A 19,034-nucleotide genomic window follows, 5' to 3' on the forward strand; every position below is an offset into this window, starting at 1 on the left:
GAGTGTGTTATATACAACTTCACATCACTATCTTATCTTAGAAAGTTGTAATTTGATCCAAGACAAATCAAACACATTACTACTTGTATATCCTCAATTTGATATAAACTTGAGTTATTTTGTAAGCATGCCAAAACTAGTAAAAATACAATGTTGTAAGTTTGGTGAGACTAAGAAAATATATAGTTGAAAAGGTGCAGATCAAATGACGAGTTTCTGAGCACTAGTGAAAATCTCACAAATCTATAAGGACTGAAGTAGTCTATATTAGGTGAACCAATATAAATTATGTGTGTGAAACTTCTTAAGCTCTACTCTCTTTATATTTATTTTATTCACAACATTAACACACTTATCACACATATTTCAAACTCATATTCTTCTTCTTTAGATCATCCTCAATAAGAGGATGATTATTTTTCATCTAACTATCTTCACTCCAAAGACAGCTAAAAAATATAATACATGTGCATTAACTAAGTTTTAAAAAGGGTCACAATTCAACTCCCTTATTGTGACATTCACTTTTACTTCACTTACGTTGTCTACACAAGTTGAGTTTACATAGTTTCCACAAATTGATACTGTGTACATTATGTGAACTGAGTTCATGTAGACTACGTGAACTCAACTTGCGTACACCATTTGAATTGAGTTAACATACATGTTAACTTAATTTAAATATACGTGATATAATTTTGCATATGTATAAGCAATTCACGTAAGTTTAAAAATAATTGAAAAAATAATGTACTTAAAACTGAGTTCATATACATACTTGAAAATAACAAAAATGTTTGTGTTTGCAAAAATTAACCATAAACTATTCAAAATCTAATGAGCTAACACATCTTTTTCGCATAAACATTCAATAAATTGCATAAAGACAAATTTAAAGCAAATAAATAAATATTATAAAACCCTAAAATAATTAAAATGAGGTTACCTTCACAAATTAAAATGAGATTTGTGTTGGGAAATCAGGAATCTTGGCACTTTTTAGTTATCGATAGAAAGAAAAAATGAAGTAAAAGAGGGACCGGTGTATGACATGAAGGAAATTGAGGGTTGTATGGAAATAAGAAGAGAGGAGTAGTGAAGTTTAAAATATAATTTAATGGAATATTTGGTTGGAGATTGAAGAAAGGCACATAATATTTTTAAATAAAATATATTTGGTTAAAGGTAGGGGTGGGAATAGGTCCGACCAGGTTTTGAAAGGCCTCTGACCTACGATTAATATTTTAGGCATAAATATGGTCTATGCTCTATCATAAACTTTTTTTCGGTCTTACCTGACATTTTTAAAGCCTAGCTTAAAAGCCTATTTAAAAGCTTTATTCACATTAAAACATTTAAATATTCTACTCATACCACATGATACTAATCACATACCAATATCAATTTACATATCTATATATATTAAATAAAAAATAATTTTTCTAACAAAATAATTTAAAAAAAATATGAAACAAACCTCTTTTGAACCCTAAAAAATAATATTTGATTTCAAAGAATAGATTTTTTCTGAAACAAACACAACTATTATTACCTTTCAAACAGATATGGAACGACTGTTGACTAACTGAATATAGAACAACTATCAAATATAGAATAACTACTGAATATGAAATATGAAATGACTGTCGAATGATTGCATAGTTGATATAATTTAAAATAAGAAATATTATTATTAATATATTAATAAATAATAAAATATATATATATAGGCCGACCTGTCAGGTCTAATGGACTTTTTTTATAAACTGATCTACTTAAAACTTTAAAAATAAGTCTAACTTTTTTATTAAATAGGTTTGAGTTACCTTTCTTGCTGCTTCTACCACTTTTTCCGTGACCTTTTTTTTTTTTGTCTTCTGTTGGCTCCGAAATCTCCCTCGTTTTCTCTCTAACGCAGCCTTGAACGTTCACTCTCTCGGTTCCTTTCCGATTCTCTCAGTTCCTTGCCGCATATTTGGCTGTTTGGGTGAGTAAAAGGCAATACTCGCCTCTTTGCCTTTTCATTCTCATTTATCACAAAGTTTTGTGATTTAATGTTTTCTGTGTTGCATGCTCAATTCATATTTTATTGACAAAATTATTGGGACCTAATTAGAACTTCAAGACTTAGGACTGATTTCTATTATTCGTAATATTAATCGTTTTTGGTTCTATGCCAATTGTGTCTGCTATTCGTTGTTGTTTTTAACTCTCCTTCTAAATTTTAAAATATCATGGCTAAGAATGGATGTATATGTGAACTCCACATTTGTGACTGTGAATTTGATAGGTCTTGTTTCCAGTGTGTATTACGTTAGGCAGGACACAGCAGAGTGAATTGCAATTTGCCAGCGATTGGTTATGTGCATTGATTGGGTTAAGTCTATGATAATCATAAATTTGTATTTCTGCTCCTTTAATTGTTCGTGTTGTGCCTGCCGAGACCTATATCAATTAAAATTGTATATTTTTCAGCATGAGCACTGCTTGCATTCAAACAAAGAGAGCAGTATACTGACCTCGCTTGTTCCCAGCTTGAAGAACCAATCAGTGTTTGCCCCTATTTAATTTGTGGGTAAAAACCACCTAATTTTGGGTTTCTGATTGGCCATGGCTGATTTTATGACCTCTACCCACCGAGCCAAGTGGATCTTCTCTCCTCAAAAACTGGTACTTGTTTTGTTTCTATCTTTTCTATTCATTTGAAATCATAATTCACAACACTTTGTCCCTTCGACTAACAAAGATTGTTGTTCTAATTTCTCTGCAAGAGTTCTTACAATTGCTTTAGTTAGACAGTACGCTGGATAGGGAATTTTAGTAATTTATTACTAGTTTAAATTGACTGTTTTTTATTTGAGTGGCACACATGAGAATTTCAATTTACTCTTTATATTATGTGAACAATTCATTATTTTTTCTTCCCTTATATCTATTTTCTTTTTAGGTTGAGAAATATGAAGCTGCTAATCAGAGAGCCAGACAAACCCTAGAGAAGGTAAGCAGATTTTCCTTGTACATATGACTGCAAACTGATGAGAATTTCAATTTGAGAGCTTTTAGGACCTTCTTTTACTTTTTTTTGGGTAAGGTTTACGTCCCCCCCAAACTTTGTTTTTCTCTTTTTTAGCTTATAAAAAAATAATCTTGTGGAACTGCTTTTCTCTTATTCCCTACGGAAAAAATATTTCATGAAAATATGATATCATTTGATAGCTTACTATCGGTTTGCTGAATACTATTAATTTCTTTTAAAGTGTGGAGCAACTCTAATGGAAGTAGATGTTGACGGGTCTTTATCATATCCTGAACCCCAGACGACTGCAAACGATAGTGGTGAAGTTATTTCTGAACTTTGATTCTGTCATTTCCCCCTCAATCATATATAAAGCATTCTATGTTTTTAATTGCTTTGAAATTATTTTGTTCCCATTGTTTGTGTGATTTTCTACTGTTGACAAGATTTGTATTTTATGTCAGCTGAAAAGCATTCTCGGATAAAACCTCTTAGTATTGAAGAAGAACAATGTATTAAAGTATTTTATGAAAACAAGCTACAAGAAGTGTGTAAAAATTTTCACTTCCCTCATAAGATCCAGGTATGCAAGCTTTTCTCTGGGTATTGTAAATTAAGTGTGAAGCAATCTGTGCTGATAAAATAATTACAGCAATACTGTTTTTCTGTAGTCAGCATTTTGAAATAGTTTATGATACACAGGCAACAGCCCTCATATTTTTTAAAAGATTCTATCTGCAATGGTCGGTGATGGAACATCAACCAAAAAATATAATGTAAGATTTGCTTTAGCCCCTGTGAGGACCTTTTGAGTTTTGATTAATGATGTACTGCACTCGTTTTTTGGCCATATTAAGTAGGAATTCAGACTCATTGGTTATTATGGTGAACTCATACTTAGTTTATTAATTATTTGAAAATGTTGAAATTGGTTAGGGTATTGCACTTGCACTTGATGCACTGCTGAGAGATGAATTGGTTATCTGTTTTTCTTTTGATTAATCTTTTATGATATCATTTGTTTGATTACCTGTGTGGCCATCATATACTTCATCAAAGTTGGCGTTGGATTTGTATGATTTTTTGTTTTTGATATTAAGATTTGTATTATTTATTAAAAGTTTTTATTTATTTGTTAGCTTCTCAGTAACTCAGAGGAAACCTTTGTACAGGTTGACCTGCATATATGCTGCTTGTAAGATAGAAGAAAATCATGTTTCAGCTGAGGAGCTCGGCAAGGGGATTTCACAGGATCATCAAATGATTCTCAATAATGAGATGATAGTTTATCAGGCATGGATAGGCCTCAAATATCAAATTGATCTAGTTTTTATTTAATTGTTTATTTATTTAAATTCATCCATGACAAGAAACCCTGGATTTGCAGAGTCTGGAATTTGATCTTATAGTTTATGCTCCATATCGCTCAGTTGTTGGCTTTACAGATTATATGAAGGTTTGTCTAGTTGGTTGTGTGGAATTCTTTTTTAAGTGTCTACATTTTTTTTGCATTTCAAAATAAATCTCCAACTTTCTCTCATTTTCTTTTTAATTTATAATTCTGACTTGTCTGCCATAACATTAGTTTTTTTTAATGATTTTTTGTTGAGCTGTTAATTTTGCCTATGGACATTGACAGGAATTTTGCAATGCTGGTGAGGACGAGCTTCAAACACTCAAGGTACTAGTCTTTTTGTCCCGCATAATCATCAGGCTGAGCACATTGTTGTGGTCATTGGTGGATGATTTGGTTTTTTTGACTTATGATTATATATGGGAGGGTTCTCCAGTACCATTCCTCTTTTTTTGGGCAACTAGCGGTCATTACTTATTATTTGTCCAGGATTGAGATCGTTTTAAGTTTTCGGAGAACTGTAGGCAATCTCGACCATAAAAATATTTTACTCTATTCTATAAGACTAATTAAATTAATGGCAATTTAAAGTTTAAACTGTTGCATTTACAACTGGACATCATGCAGTTTCTTTCTAGAATGTAGATGTTCTCATTCCCTTCATCCACGTGCCTTGTCTACTTGAAATATAATGAAACAATTTATATTTCAATTAAATGTAATACATGGCAGAAGATACCAATGCCCTCTTGAGCATAAAGGTCACTGAAGCAATCTCTTCCTCTCTGCGCGCGACGTGCACACACAAGACATATGAAATGAGAGGTGTAGGACCCAAAACTCATTCAGTCTTACATGAATGATCAAAATTAGCATCTCACTTCTTATGCTCTCACCCATACCTTTCCTATATATATGTATGCAATATGCATGTATGTAATAATTCATGTAAGGTAATGCTTGTTTCCTCGATTCCCTTCACTTACGGAGCAATATATTTTAGTCTGCCAACTCTTGTTCTTCTTCAATTATAAAGAAATAGCCACTTGTTTCATGACAATTTTTCTCCTGCTGTATAGGCTTTGCAAAATACAGCAACACTGGAAATTGATAAAATGATGCTTACAGATGGACCACTCTTATTTCCTCCTGGGCAGGTATTCTAAGAATAGTCTGTAAAATTTGAAACTCCCTTGTTGCATTTAGTATTTTTTGTGACCAGAATATTCTTTATCTTCTTGGTGCAGATGGCCTTGGCCGGTCTGCGCACCTCAAATGCCCTCCATAACGTTGTTGACTTTGATAGGTATTTGTTTCACATGGTTCTTTGTGATAATCACCCCCAGCTCCCTACAATCTGTTTTCTTTCGCTATTACTTTTTCATAATCATGTAAAAACAAAATGTCCGGCTTGGGGTTTGATTTTTTAGTATAATCTTTGACCCATTCCAATGTATCTACTAGACATTTACTCTTACACTGAACACTTAATTGCAGTTTTCTGAGCAGAATTTTGTCCCATCAGAATTCCATGCATACAATGGCTGAGCTTCAGGAATCATTAGATGCAATTGATTCTTGGGTACTTTTTTCTCATCCTAGTAGTTGTCGCTAAACTGAATTATTGATGCATATTTCCAATTTTCCATTTTGTATTAGCTTGGTAATGTGGTTTTATTCAGTTTACATGGACCAACGCGGCATTTGCTATGTATGCAGGTTAGAAAATACAGAAGTCCTTCTGAGAAGGAATTGAAGCATATCAACCGGAAACTGAAGTCTTGTTGGGGTCTTAGCTCTCATGACGAGTACTTCCTTTAACCTTTTATGTAGAACTTCCTGTTGGCGCTTCACATGCCCCCCAGGGGCCCCAAAAAATGTTTGAGACATATTTTCTTGCTATTATATAATAATTTTGGATTTCCTTACAGGGGAAAGAAGAGGGAGAAGAAATCAAAGCACAAGTCCAAAAAGAGCTCAAATGAAGCACAAAACACATAGTCTCTTTTCTAGTTTTTATTACATTCAATTGAGGCTCTTCTGAATTTTGGAAGGGAGTTTGTTTTTGTTTTTGTTTTTGTTTCTATTGAACTTGAAGGACGGAGTGTTGAAAAGTAATTGGTTGGAGAGGAGGAGAGAAGGAGCCAAATCCATAGCAAGTTCTAGCCCATCTCCAAATGTGGGGGAATTTGAATGGAAAAAATATTTAAGGTTTATCCCCCCACTAAAGGTGCAAGAGCATTAGTAACTGACCAAGAATCTTAGGAAAACTCCTGCAGCAAGCTTAATAGCGAGTCTGATTTTGGTATGTTTGCTGATCCGTGATGTCTCTCGATTGCTTTTTGTATGACATTACGCCCCAGCGAACTAATTGATACATCTAATGTTATTCCTTGTTTTTTTCTTCTTCTAAAGTCTAAGTATCTGATATTGGGTTGCCTCCAATCGGGCTACTCTGGTCAAATTTCATATGTCTAGTCTTGAGAATAAAAATGTGTTCCTTTCAAATTGAATGAGATATAATTTGAAAATATGGTTGATAAGTGAAAGTTATTTTCCACATTACAAACTAATTTTACGGAGTTGAATTAGATCCCACTCAAACGGTGAGACCCATCATCCTTTAGTTTAATTGAGGAATCTGGCTCATCAAAGATGCCCCTAAACAACAATTGACAATATCAAGCTAGTAAGAGGTTCAAAGGCTCATAGGCTGAGATCTCAAATTTTTACCTAATTGATAAAGCTAAGCACCGGTAACGACCGACGAGTACGGATTACAGCATACTAACTAGGCAGTTAGCCGTACAGCTAACCATAATATTTCAAACACATTATGAGTCAGATTTGACCTATAATCCTAATATATTTTCAATCTCACCAATTATCTCTTATAAAACGTTCACGTAGTTATAGTTCTGAGTTGTGTTTTAATTATTTATTGTTTAGTTTGAAAAAATAATTATTGACATATAAAGAAAAAAATAATATATATATATATATATTTAATCAAAACGTTACATTTTTAGTATAAAATGAATTATTTTAAAAAATAAAATGATTTAAAATTATTAATTCTTTATTTAATAATAATTTTAAGATAAAATTACACTTGTGGCCTTTTAAATTAGATTCAAATTTTGCATAGGTCTTTTTATGTTTTTTTTCTTCAGTCAGCTTCTTCAAGTTTCATTCCACTTATAAAAATTGGATTTTGTACTCCACAATTGAATTTATATCCTTCAATATAAAAAATCTAATTTTGTCTCTTTCATATCTTCATTCAACCAAAAGTAAAAAAAAAAAATTACTCTAAAATCTTACCTTCTTACCAAAATTTTTGATAATTAAATTATCTCTAAAAAATTTGGTACACAAATTAACACTCTTGAAAATTGTAAAAATATAATTTCTAGTGATATAATTTGTATACCGGAAAATTTCAAGACGTGAAATTTCTGGTAGTATGAACTTTCCGGTAGTTTTACTGGAAATTTGTAGCTTGAAATTTCCGTTAGTTAATTTTGTTATGTCAAAAATTTCAAAATTGAAGTTTCCAGTACTTTATTTTTTTTGAAAGAGGGATGAAAAAAATAAACAACTCTTTAACTTATTCAATGGCCAATAAAAATTTTCTTGACGTTCACAATGCATATAACCAAATGCAACGTTGAATATCAATCTAGTTGAAGATGTGGAAATATTTTCAACAAGTATGGTTACTATTGTTTGAAATATTTTCCACGTGACGTTTAATATTACACTTGCTTATATGAATTGTGAACATCAAGAAAAATTTTGTTGGACATTGGCGATGTTAAAATAGTTGTTTGTTTTTTACATATCTATTTCAACCAAAAAAACATCCAAGAAAAAAAATTTACGCACCGAAAATTTTAAATTTTTTAGTAGAATAAAATTAATTACATGAAATTTCAAAACACAAATTTTTAGTAGAATAAAAATAACTACCAAAATTTTCAATACACAAAATTTTCGATAATATAAATAGAGTACCGAAAATTTTTCGGCGGAAAAATTCATGGTATTAGAAATTTCTCGACTTAGAGATTTTCGGTATACAAATTATACCAAAAATTGTAAAATAATTTAATTTCAAAATTTTCTTTCTTTTATTGAATGAAAATAAAAGAGACAAAATTATATTTTTTATATTTTGAATGGGTATAAGTTCAATTATGAAATACAAAATTCAATTTTCTTCATTTTATTTATAGTGTTATCATTGTTACCTTCAGAAAAAAATGGAAACCCAAAAAATCCAAACCCAAAAAATCCAAACAAATTGAACTCCAAATATCCATAAATTCATTTTCTTCATCATCCCAAACAAAATGAAACTCAAGAAAAGTTCAAAATGTCATACATTTCTCGTTAGTGTTTCTCTTTCACTGAAATACTTTTCAAATAACCAACCAAATTAAAATAAATAATTGCAATACATTAACAAAACAAAAGCTCATTTTTTCTTTTACTGAAAACCAAAAGAGGAATAGAAAAAAGGAAAGTTTTTCTCTTTGTTTGAGTTCCAAGATTTATATTATATTTTTTTGGGTTTCAATTTTTGGTTGGTTTTTTATTTGGAATTTTTAAAGGGTGAGATATGATATGAAAGTCTGGTTTAATTTGTTCTTTGTTTTACATATGGCTTTTCAAATTGTTCTTGTTTGTGGTTTGATTTTGTGAATGGACATTAACCATAGAGAGGAAAGATGATGTTGGATGAAAATTTAAAATGAAAAAGAAGATAATAAAGAAGATGATAAATAAAAAAATTGAATCATCTAAGTTTGAATAGACATAAGATGAGGAAGAGGATGAAAATTATAGAACCCTAACAAACACACACATCTTTTAACGAAAACAATGAAAAAGGACAACGATGTAATGGGCTATAACTTTAAACATTTTGATAATTATATTGATGTCTAACATATATAATTTAAGATATAAAAGTGTTTAATATTTATATCTTAAACATTAAAATGTCATAAATAATAAAAATATCTTAAGAGACCATAAAAAAACCTTAAATAATAAAAATATCTTAGCATTTATAACTTAAGATACTAATAAGATTATAAATGTTGAATGAACCTAAAGTCTTCCTTCAGATCCCCTCACCTTAAGTTTTGTTAAAAAACAGTTAAGACTATAGTAAACTTTAAAGATAAATAAATTAAAATAAAGAAAAAATATATATAACTTTGCCTATGGGTGGCAAAATCGGGTTAACCCGAGAAAATATTGGGGCCAGTCTCGGGTTCTTCACGAATGTGAGTCCAGTTCTCGGTTCTCGCATTGTTCAGAGTGTCGTGGAGGTTTCGAAAATGGCGTGGCTAATCTCCACGAGCTTCACAGTTCCTTTATGCGTAAACAAGGTACACTTTCTCTCTATACACATAACCGTATTTGATTATGAATTCCCGAACTTCACTTTCAACTTTCCGTTACAATATACTTTTTGTGTTGCGTAGTTATTTATCTAACATTTGAATTACTTTCCACCAGGGAGTGCATGAATTAGATTCTGCTATGACTAAACTTTCAAAGAAAGCAACAATTACTACAGGTTTTCTTTTCAACCTCCCCCTTAATACTTCAGAGTTCAAAGCATGTTTATTTGTGAACCTGTTCCCTCTTTTTGCTCTTTAACTGTTTTTTATAACTTTGATTTTCTTGGTCTTGGTGTATTATACTCGTTTCTTTAACTCCAAAATAATTATGGTTGCTTACTACATAATCTAAAGCTCACTTCCACGGTTTTGGAGTTTTCCCCCTAGTAATCGGAAATGGTTCTAAATTGCAGTTGCTATTACTATATGGACTTAAAATTGCACCAAATGCGGCCATAATTGCATCTGTGATGCTGTTGCAGAGACCTCTAAAATCTTTATATTGCGGCTACTATTAGGGTTGTGGACCACAATTTAGAATCATTATCAGAATGTGAAATTACCGGGTAGTATTCATTAATATGTTGAAAATTTGAAATTAAATTTGCAGCCAGCGTAGTCATTTTTTTGGGTGGTCATGTTGACTTCTTGGAAGTAAATTAGTTAATGTTAGTGTGGAATTGCTGCTAACATTTAACTGGTTAAGTTGGATTAGAGTTCTGAATCTTCATCTTAACATGTTTTTTGATGTTCAGCTAAACAACATGTGTGTAGAGGGTGTTATAAATATCTAGGTTATAGAGGGAGGTCATTCCTGGGGAAGAAATTGAACAAAATAAGAGGATACCAAAAAAGAAAAGTCATATCTTGTGAAAAAAGGCGAAGCTTTACAAATCTCATGCTTCCCAAATCCCAACTCTTTGAAAAATAAGTGGAGGATGGACATCTTATTTTAAATCTGCTTTCTCTACACACACACTCATACTGTAGGCTAGATTGGTAATGTTGTTTGTTGAGTGTATTTTTTTGCAAATTTGTTAATTGTAGTGTGGTGGATGCTCAAGATTTCAGAATTATCCAGGGTCCAATCTTGGTGGAGTTAATTTTCCCTTCTAGATCTCTGTTACCCTCTCTCTTCCATTATGATTTTTGTTTATTTATGTCAAGCATTATGAGATTCTGTGGCCAATACAAGAAATTGTAAAGTAGAAATGAAAACTTGATGATTTTATCATGTTTGTAAGTGTAGAAAGATATTCATGTGCATGTAAGTGTATTATACATATATTTGTGCTAGCTTCAACTTCTACTCTAGGATTAAGACACAGGAAAATAAATGGCAGATTTTTTGGGAATGTTTTGAGTTTTGAATACTTGCATCATGGTTGTCCTTAGCCTTTCTAATCTGACAATGTAAGTTATATTTGCAGCACAAAATATTATAGGATCTTGTAGCTCAAATAAACACACATTATTCGTGGAAGGAAGCGGAAGCTGTCAGCGTTGCTTGATTTCATTGGCAAGATTTCTACATGACAGTTACTCTTCTAAAGAGGATGTAAATTATTGTGCTAAAATAGTTATATCTGGTTATTGGGTGGGCCCTGATGCTGATGATGGGTGGGGATTTGTGGAAGCTATTATTGATCAAATAACTTGATCTTGTTTGTTTTGGATAAGAGTTAATTTTGCTTAATTTATCATAGGTAAGCTGACCACTATTTCTATTTTTTAAAGGTTCCACAAACTAACCAGTTTTTTGGGGGGGAAATTGAGATTATCATACATAAACGGATACTGGAGAGGCATAAGTATTTTAGAACATAATTAGCTCAGTGTGCACGTGTTGATTTGTGAATTATTTTAGAGATCACGTCTGTATCTGTAATTGACCAAGATTGAACATAGTGAAAACACTGTCTTGCCTTGCAGATATACCTTTGATTGCAGTGACCGTGCCATTTTTCAACCATAGTGAATTCGAGTCAAGGGAAGATATTACTCACAGAACAAAACTCTGGATATTAGTCCTTGACTTGGTTTTGATTGATTTCTGGTGTTTGTAGTCAATATCTTTAATCTCGCGCAAATGATATCTTTGGTTGAGTAAGACTTAACCCCAAATAGTGTGTATAATTTCAATCAATCCATACAATGAAATAATTAAAGTTTGACTACTCAAACTTATGTACACAATGCACCAAATGGTATACATAAGCAAGATCAACGCATGTGCAGGTTGCTTAATACATTATACTGAAAAGATTGATCACAGGCGAACATGTCAATAGTTTTTTATGGAAGGGTTGAATCTATGACCTCATCAAGCCAATTATCACTCTACTGAATTGCTTTTGTGATTCGGACAATAATATCATACCTATCTTTTACTAAATTCGTCCAGTTTTTATTGTTTTGCATTAGCTTATTATTTTCAGAATTTGTGTGTATGTGGGTTAAAGTTTAAGTCTCTCAGATCTTATCAGTCGAGTCTTGTATTGAAAATTCTGAATCCATCCAATTGCATCATCAGTCCTGAAAAAGAGGTTTGCCATATGATTGGTTACAACTTACAAGTGTCACTCCCTGTTCCCTCAAAAGGAATGCTATGCAGGTAGGTATGAATCTCGATACCGCAATTTCATGGATGGAGCCAATGGGAACAGTGTTCCAACCGTGGAAATCATCCTATGTTTTGAATCAATTTGACATAATAAACTAATACTCTTGTGTCTCATTTGTCTTTTTCTCCGTATTAAATTATTTGTCATAATACAATATCAATATAATATTAATTATTTTTTTTTATTAATATATTCTTATTTATTGTATATTAACTCATCAAACTTTTCAACTAAAACTTATATATTTTTTTTATTATGAAAATAAATACACCTCATTTTATCATTAAAAATATATCATATTAATTACTTTTTTTTAATGCATATGTCAATCTTAACCAACTTATAAATTTATAAAATGGGACAAAGATAGTTTAGATACTTCTTCTGTTCCATATATTAATATGACAAAAGAATGATATATCCGTTAATAATTTCAATCAATTATTAATTATGATTTTCAATTATTTCTTTACCTACTTTTGACGTGCTTTAGATAAAAGCATTTTCTTTTTCAATTTTTTTAATAACACTAGAAATAATATATAAATAGTATGTTAGAAAACTAAAAGATACTCTTCGTGAAAAGAAAGATTTTTAATAACCACCAAGAATTTTTCCTCAAGAATGGAGGTTGTCTATTCAACTTGATGATCAATAGGGGAAGCTCTCACATTGTTGATGCTCTTATGAGTAGCATAGTAGATAAGATAACTCAGTGTTACACTTAAGCCATTTATTCCATCTAATGGAGTATATTTTTTTAGTTGAATTCTCCTCATAAACTTATGTCATATACAACAATTAGTGATTTTATAGAGTGAAAACAAATTGATGTCCGACTCTTTAAGGAGCCACAATGTGATTGTTATGAGAGCACTATCATCCTAGGTGTTTTGGTCTTTTCATCATCTAAAATATCTTTATCTATTATGTCTCCTACTCAAATTTATACTAAATGCATGAACTGTAGTTGATTTCAATCGGAGGAAATTGTGCTTGTGCTCTCTTTTGATCATGGTTAAATTCATGATAGAGATAGAATAAATATAGCAATATGATTTACTGTTTCAAAACAAGTAATAGGGTCAATGACACCATTGCATTGATTAGATGGACGTGGTCTAGAAAGTGTTCCAAGTCAAACACATTTGTCGGCGAAGTTCTAATTTTGTGAGCAACTGAAAAGAAGATGCATTTTGTTTTTTAGAGTCCAAAAAAGACTCGTGTATGTGAGTGAGGACAAAATATGTCATGAAAAGAGTCGTGTTGATTTATGTGAATAGTCGGAAATCATTAAAGCAATTTGTGATGATAGCATGGAATCAGAGTTGCATTTGTTTACTACATGTCACTTTTCATTCTCTGTTTGGCAGGAGATGCATGTGTAGGCGGCTTGAGGTGGTCATTTTTATGCCAAGGGACATTCATATATACATTATTTTAGGTGTTTGTCTCTCAAGAGGGTTTCGGAAGAATTGGGAGGGTGTGGTGCTTATTTAACACTATTATATTGATAAGTGCTTAATTATCATATATGTGATATAACGTTAAAGCACTTATTGATTTAATACGATAGAAAACATGTTATTTTACTCAAATCCTTATAAATATTAAGTTATTAAAGTTTGAGATATAATAAATAGTAATATTTTGCATCTTTTCTTGTTTTTCTAGGTAAAATGAAAGTTAGTAATTAAGGAAAAGAGCAATCAAGATCATTGGAGTTAAGATTTGATGAAACATGGCAGATGGAATTCGTTGAGTGAGCAATATTCTGACTAAGCGAGTTCAAGGTAATGACTTTGTTGAATTTTGCAAAGTTAATCTCGTTAAGCGAATAGTAATCTCGCTGAGCGAAATTAAAGACAGTTTAACAATTGGAATTTGTTTTATCATTAAGTATACTCACTTGCTGAATTAGATGTTTACCGAGTGAAATGTCACTTAGCAGAAAACCATTTAAAATTGAAGAATTTTCCATTTAGGGGGAGTTGCAGAAAAAGAGAAAAAACTAAGAAATTGAGAGAAAACCATTAGACAAAGCTTGTGAATTATCATGGAAAACCAATTTATCTTCTTTTCATCGTGATCTTGTAAAGCTATCATGACAATGAGTAGCTAAATCTATATTTGTTGGGGTTAGATGTAATCAATCATACTCTTTTGTATCTCTTTTGATTTATAATGACTCATGAATATCAATGTTTATCTTTGTTCTCAATGCTTGTTATGACTTGATAACTCATAATTTGTTATTTGATTTGAAGTTCTATTAGAAAAGACTCTTTAGATCTTGATTTAGGATAAACATCTATTGAATCTAAACTCTATAAATATATTTAGGTATAATGGTCTTGAAATGTCGGTTGTTAATGCGATCGTCTGGTTAACAGGCCAAAGAACCGTCGTTTAAGCAAGACAATTAATTTCTCATTGTTATTAAGGAAATAATAACGCATGAGTAGCACTAGTGATGATGTTAATGTTAACATGAATATGTATAACCGGTCAATAAGATACATGAAAAAGTGATTGACGAAATACATTCTCAACAATTTAATCTCACCGTTCAATTTACATTACATTTGTTGTTTTTTTTTTATCTGATTGAATTAATGAACAAAACTCTTATGCCAATTCACTTAAAACCATAACTTTGTTGAAAGGCCAGATATCGCACACTACCTTTAGATACAATATCTCAGATATTTACTTTTGATACAATATCATAGTCAGTAAGGCTGACTAGACATGGGATAAGTTCTTAAACTTGGGCAAAGACTTTTGACCACATTGGAGTCCATTAAGATGCCATTTTAGAAAGAGTTTTTGACTAGAACAAAGGGAGTTATTGTTTGGATTGTCTCAAATGTAAGGAGTAATTCAACTCTTTTTTAGAGGTATTCATTTGTCATGATGTGATGTTACAGGAATGATACTAATTCGAAGCTGATATAAAATAATTTGGTTATTTGAGGTTAATTTGAATGACTAATACCACGATGTATCTGTTCTTGTAGTGGTTGAAAGCTTGTTCTGAACCAAACCTGAGAAGTCATATGTAGGTTGTCAGAGAATAGAGTATAAGGCAATGTGTGTGGTGATAGCATAGTTGAAAAGTGGTCCCAAAAATGAAGAGCTTGTAGATATATGTTATCTCAGTGGAGGATATGGCGAAACCCTAATTATTTCTGACACAAGTTCAAACTGAAATTAGTAGAATGCAAGCATGCCTGAGATTTCATTGGTTTATCACACTTAATTATGCAAATTATACAAACGAGATAGTGGTCCCCGGTTTTTAGGGTTACAAATCCAAAATTATAGTACATGTTGCCACTTTATTAATACAACTACTTTTCAACTTAATTTCATCAGAAACTTTTTCTGAAAAAATATAAACCCTCACACTACTGAGCCATATATATTAATTAACAGCTTGTGATCAGCATGATCTTTAATTATTAGTTAAGTTAGGAGAGGTCACTACCATTCAAACTTAATTAATTAGAAGATCAGTGTATGTTTTAAGGAACTTCATGAACAACTTAGATCTGAAGATATATAATTAATTAATGTGAATACTAATTGTAGAGAAAAATAATATGGATTTAGAAGGCAACAATATAATATAAGAAATGGCAAGAACCCTAACATTCAACATATGATGAGATGAAACATGAAGAGATCTAATTAATAAATTAAGCATTGCATTACACTCATATGAAGCTCCATACAATGATACAGATACTTGAAAACAAAACAAAAAATACAAATACTGAATTTGAATATACATAGAAAGAAAGGGAGTTAATTACCTGACACAAATGTTGTTCATTGAATCTTATCTTGTGTATTAATTTGAGCTTGTCTGTATTTATACAAGTACTTTCCAATGGCTTCAGCATAGTTGTCAAACCCTAAAGAACACAAAGCCCAACAGATATCATCTCCATTAACGCTCTTTCGATTCTCCTTTTGACACTTCTCAGATGCTTCACCTGTCACGAAACTTATAAACTCTGTCACACTTTCTTGCATTAGTTCTTTACTTTCTTTTGAGATCTTTGCATTTGGAGGAAGATTTTGCTTCATTATTCGACCCACATTTGCTATAGGCAATGTTTTTTCTCCATCACCACTCTTCATTTCTACTTCTATTACTTACATAATAATCTATTGAAACCCTTGTTTTTTTCATTTTGTGGACACACTTGCTTTAAATAGATTGTCTCATCATTTTACATGTCTAATGTTTTGTGAAACACGATACGAATGTCACATGTTCAAATGTTTACTTTAGCTCCCTCCTCTCAAACTCAATATTTTTATGATTTTTTTTTTATAAAATATAATATGGTATTAGTAGATTTTTTTAATTAAAATTTTAACTTTCAGAAGTGATAAATTGGCATAAGGTTAACAAATTAAAATGAAAAACAAATTCAATGAATGGGATGTGGCTTGTGCGATTCCAAAGATGGCAAAAAGCTCTTTACAAACTTGTCAAAAGTTCATAATATATAGAGAGTAACTTTGTACTTTTTTGTTGTTGTTTTTTTGTCTTTGCTTCATTTTGGGTACTACTTTTGATTTGCAATGTATCTAGTAATGGTTTTCACTTATATTTTTGGCTTTGTTTATTTTATGATACTTATTCATTAACAACACACTCTAAATTGGATCTATTTTTGTTATGAATCATTATTTAAACTTTGTTTCAATATCTATACTACATAAAAGAATAGCTAATCCCTTTTAGGATTTTGACCTAGCCGCCACTTCCTCCTCCTCCTAATTTATTTTTTCCTCGTCAACTAAATAAAGGTGATTTAATCAATTTAATTTTAACTCTAAATTCATCCCTCTATATTACATGAACTTATATAAAATAATGGAGTATCATAAAATCATCTCTCTATATTGATTAAACATTTTAACATAAATTAATCTACAAGTAACATAAAATAATGGAGTATTTGTATATTCGAAGTTATCTAAATTATTTTTTTATCTATATTAAATATTTTAAATTTTATAGAAAAAAATATATTATAAATTTGAATTTAAAATATAATAATGGAGGATTTAAATTTGAATTAAAATAACATTAAATATCATTAATGAAAATTTGTCAAATAAAATGTGGAGAATAGAAAATTTGTCAAATAAAATGTGGAGGATATATAACTAACACACCATTTACGGTAAAATTGTGTTTGTCTCAATAAATTTAAGGCAAAATTACATTTATAATCCTTTAAATTTAATTTATTTCTCGCTTTGAGCCTTTAAGTTTACTTTATCTCAATTTAATATTTTAAGTTACATTAAGTTTGTACTCTTGGTCTTTTATCTCAATTTCAACAACTATTAGTTCAATTAAAAGCTTTTGATAATTTGAAACTCAATATATCCCTCATACTAATAATTTATAAAATATTCATCAAATTTTATACATGGTCTATATTTCTTGATTTTCTTTATAATAATTTAAACACACGTATAGCCTTAAAATAAAGGCAATAAAGGTCTATTCACATAGTCAATGTCTTTAACTTTTTTCACATGAAAACTAACTTGGACATTTAACTAATTGCGGTGTTTCAATTAGATCTTAAAATTTTAAGATATTAATTCGAGAAATTTTTTAAACTTAAAAATCTACATATATAATTTAATATATATTAAAGGCTAATGATGCAAACAAATGTAACTTAATTGATCGATATAGATAAAAATAAATTTAAAGAACTTAAGCGAAAATTGAACTAAACTTAAATATTTAAAAATATATTTTTTCCTAAGTTTAAATTTGAAATAAAATAATGCAGTGATATTCTCTAGTTTGGATTTTCTTTTCAAATTCAAAATATCTAACTATATTTCTTTGATAAAAATCAATAAATCATGGTATATAACGTGCTAAGGAATTCTCCTTCCCTTTAACTAATCACATATTTTTGAATAAATATTGATATATTACACCACCAATCGGTTTGGTTGTTCTTTTCCCTGCCAGTGCAGTGGTTTTGTATCATTTAGTGCCTCTCTGGGTTCGACTTGAACCTAGTCTGAAAAAAAGTGTCATTATATATCATATTATCAAGCGTGTTTCATTATTGATGATGGTTGACAAAGTATTTTAAAATGAACAAACTATAATAAAACAGTTTTTCTGATTGTTTTTCTGTTTATTTTTATGTTGATTATTGCAATGTAATGTATTGGATCTATATCTTGTGATGTGTCGAGCTAATTAAGGGACTAAGCAAGACATTTTATTAATTGAATTAGGAAGTCGTTAGGAGTTAAGAAAATAATATATTAACTAAGAATTTTGGAAGACCAAACCTCTTTCTTATGTGTGATGTTGTGCATTCATATGTCAATATCTATTTGACTTTGTTTGTGCGGTGAGTAACTTCGCCATGCATTAAACGTCGCATCAGCGTGCGACATGATGTTATCGTCCGATGATGATATGTTTTTCAAACTTGTATAAATATGATTTAAATGTAATTCTAGTAATTTTTTTTTAACTATAAACTAATTTATTGACACTACTAAACATAATCAAAGAGTAAAAATGATATTTTCGATGTTTTTTGTGGGGCTAAGAT

At 30.5% G+C, this 19,034-nt stretch overlaps 2 protein-coding genes across 7 annotated transcripts; both read left to right on the plus strand.

Annotated features, from left to right (window-relative positions):
* Nucleotides 1-1,827: 1,827 nt before the first annotated feature.
* LOC101514348 (cyclin-H1-1) lies at nucleotides 1,828-6,778 on the plus strand. 5 transcript variants are annotated; one of them, XM_012714554.3, is made up of 15 exons: nucleotides 1,830-1,987; nucleotides 2,291-2,376; nucleotides 2,476-2,670; nucleotides 2,948-2,998; nucleotides 3,258-3,336; nucleotides 3,481-3,599; nucleotides 3,719-3,792; nucleotides 4,189-4,309; nucleotides 4,404-4,472; nucleotides 4,656-4,697; nucleotides 5,450-5,527; nucleotides 5,618-5,676; nucleotides 5,868-5,952; nucleotides 6,090-6,178; nucleotides 6,302-6,778. In XM_012714554.3, exons 3-15 carry the CDS (start codon nucleotides 2,611-2,613, stop codon nucleotides 6,369-6,371), a joined length of 996 nt encoding a protein of 331 aa, XP_012570008.1. In that variant the 5' UTR covers nucleotides 1,830-1,987; nucleotides 2,291-2,376; nucleotides 2,476-2,610; the 3' UTR covers nucleotides 6,372-6,778. The 5 variants fall into 5 exon arrangements, with proteins under 5 accessions (XP_012570009.1, XP_012570008.1, XP_012570010.1 ...); XM_012714556.3 differs by having other exon boundaries at nucleotides 1,833-1,987; nucleotides 2,304-2,376; XM_012714555.3 differs by lacking the exon at nucleotides 2,291-2,376 and having other exon boundaries at nucleotides 1,828-1,987.
* A 2,750-nt stretch (nucleotides 6,779-9,528) lies between these two features.
* LOC105851871 (uncharacterized) lies at nucleotides 9,529-11,837 on the plus strand. 2 transcript variants are annotated; one of them, XM_073368013.1, is made up of 5 exons: nucleotides 9,529-9,772; nucleotides 9,903-9,963; nucleotides 10,835-10,885; nucleotides 11,218-11,493; nucleotides 11,720-11,837. In XM_073368013.1, the coding sequence occupies exons 1-4, from the start codon at nucleotides 9,605-9,607 to the stop codon at nucleotides 11,445-11,447; spliced, it is 510 nt and encodes a 169-aa protein (XP_073224114.1). In that variant the 5' UTR covers nucleotides 9,529-9,604; the 3' UTR covers nucleotides 11,448-11,493; nucleotides 11,720-11,837. The 2 variants fall into 2 exon arrangements, with proteins under 2 accessions (XP_073224114.1, XP_012569909.1); XM_012714455.3 differs by lacking the exon at nucleotides 10,835-10,885 and having other exon boundaries at nucleotides 9,564-9,772; nucleotides 11,218-11,724.
* Nucleotides 11,838-19,034: the final 7,197 nt, after the last annotated feature.

Source organism: Cicer arietinum, chromosome 4 (assembly GCF_000331145.2).
Source record: "Cicer arietinum cultivar CDC Frontier isolate Library 1 chromosome 4, Cicar.CDCFrontier_v2.0, whole genome shotgun sequence".
Lineage (NCBI taxonomy): Eukaryota > Viridiplantae > Streptophyta > Magnoliopsida > Fabales > Fabaceae > Cicer > Cicer arietinum.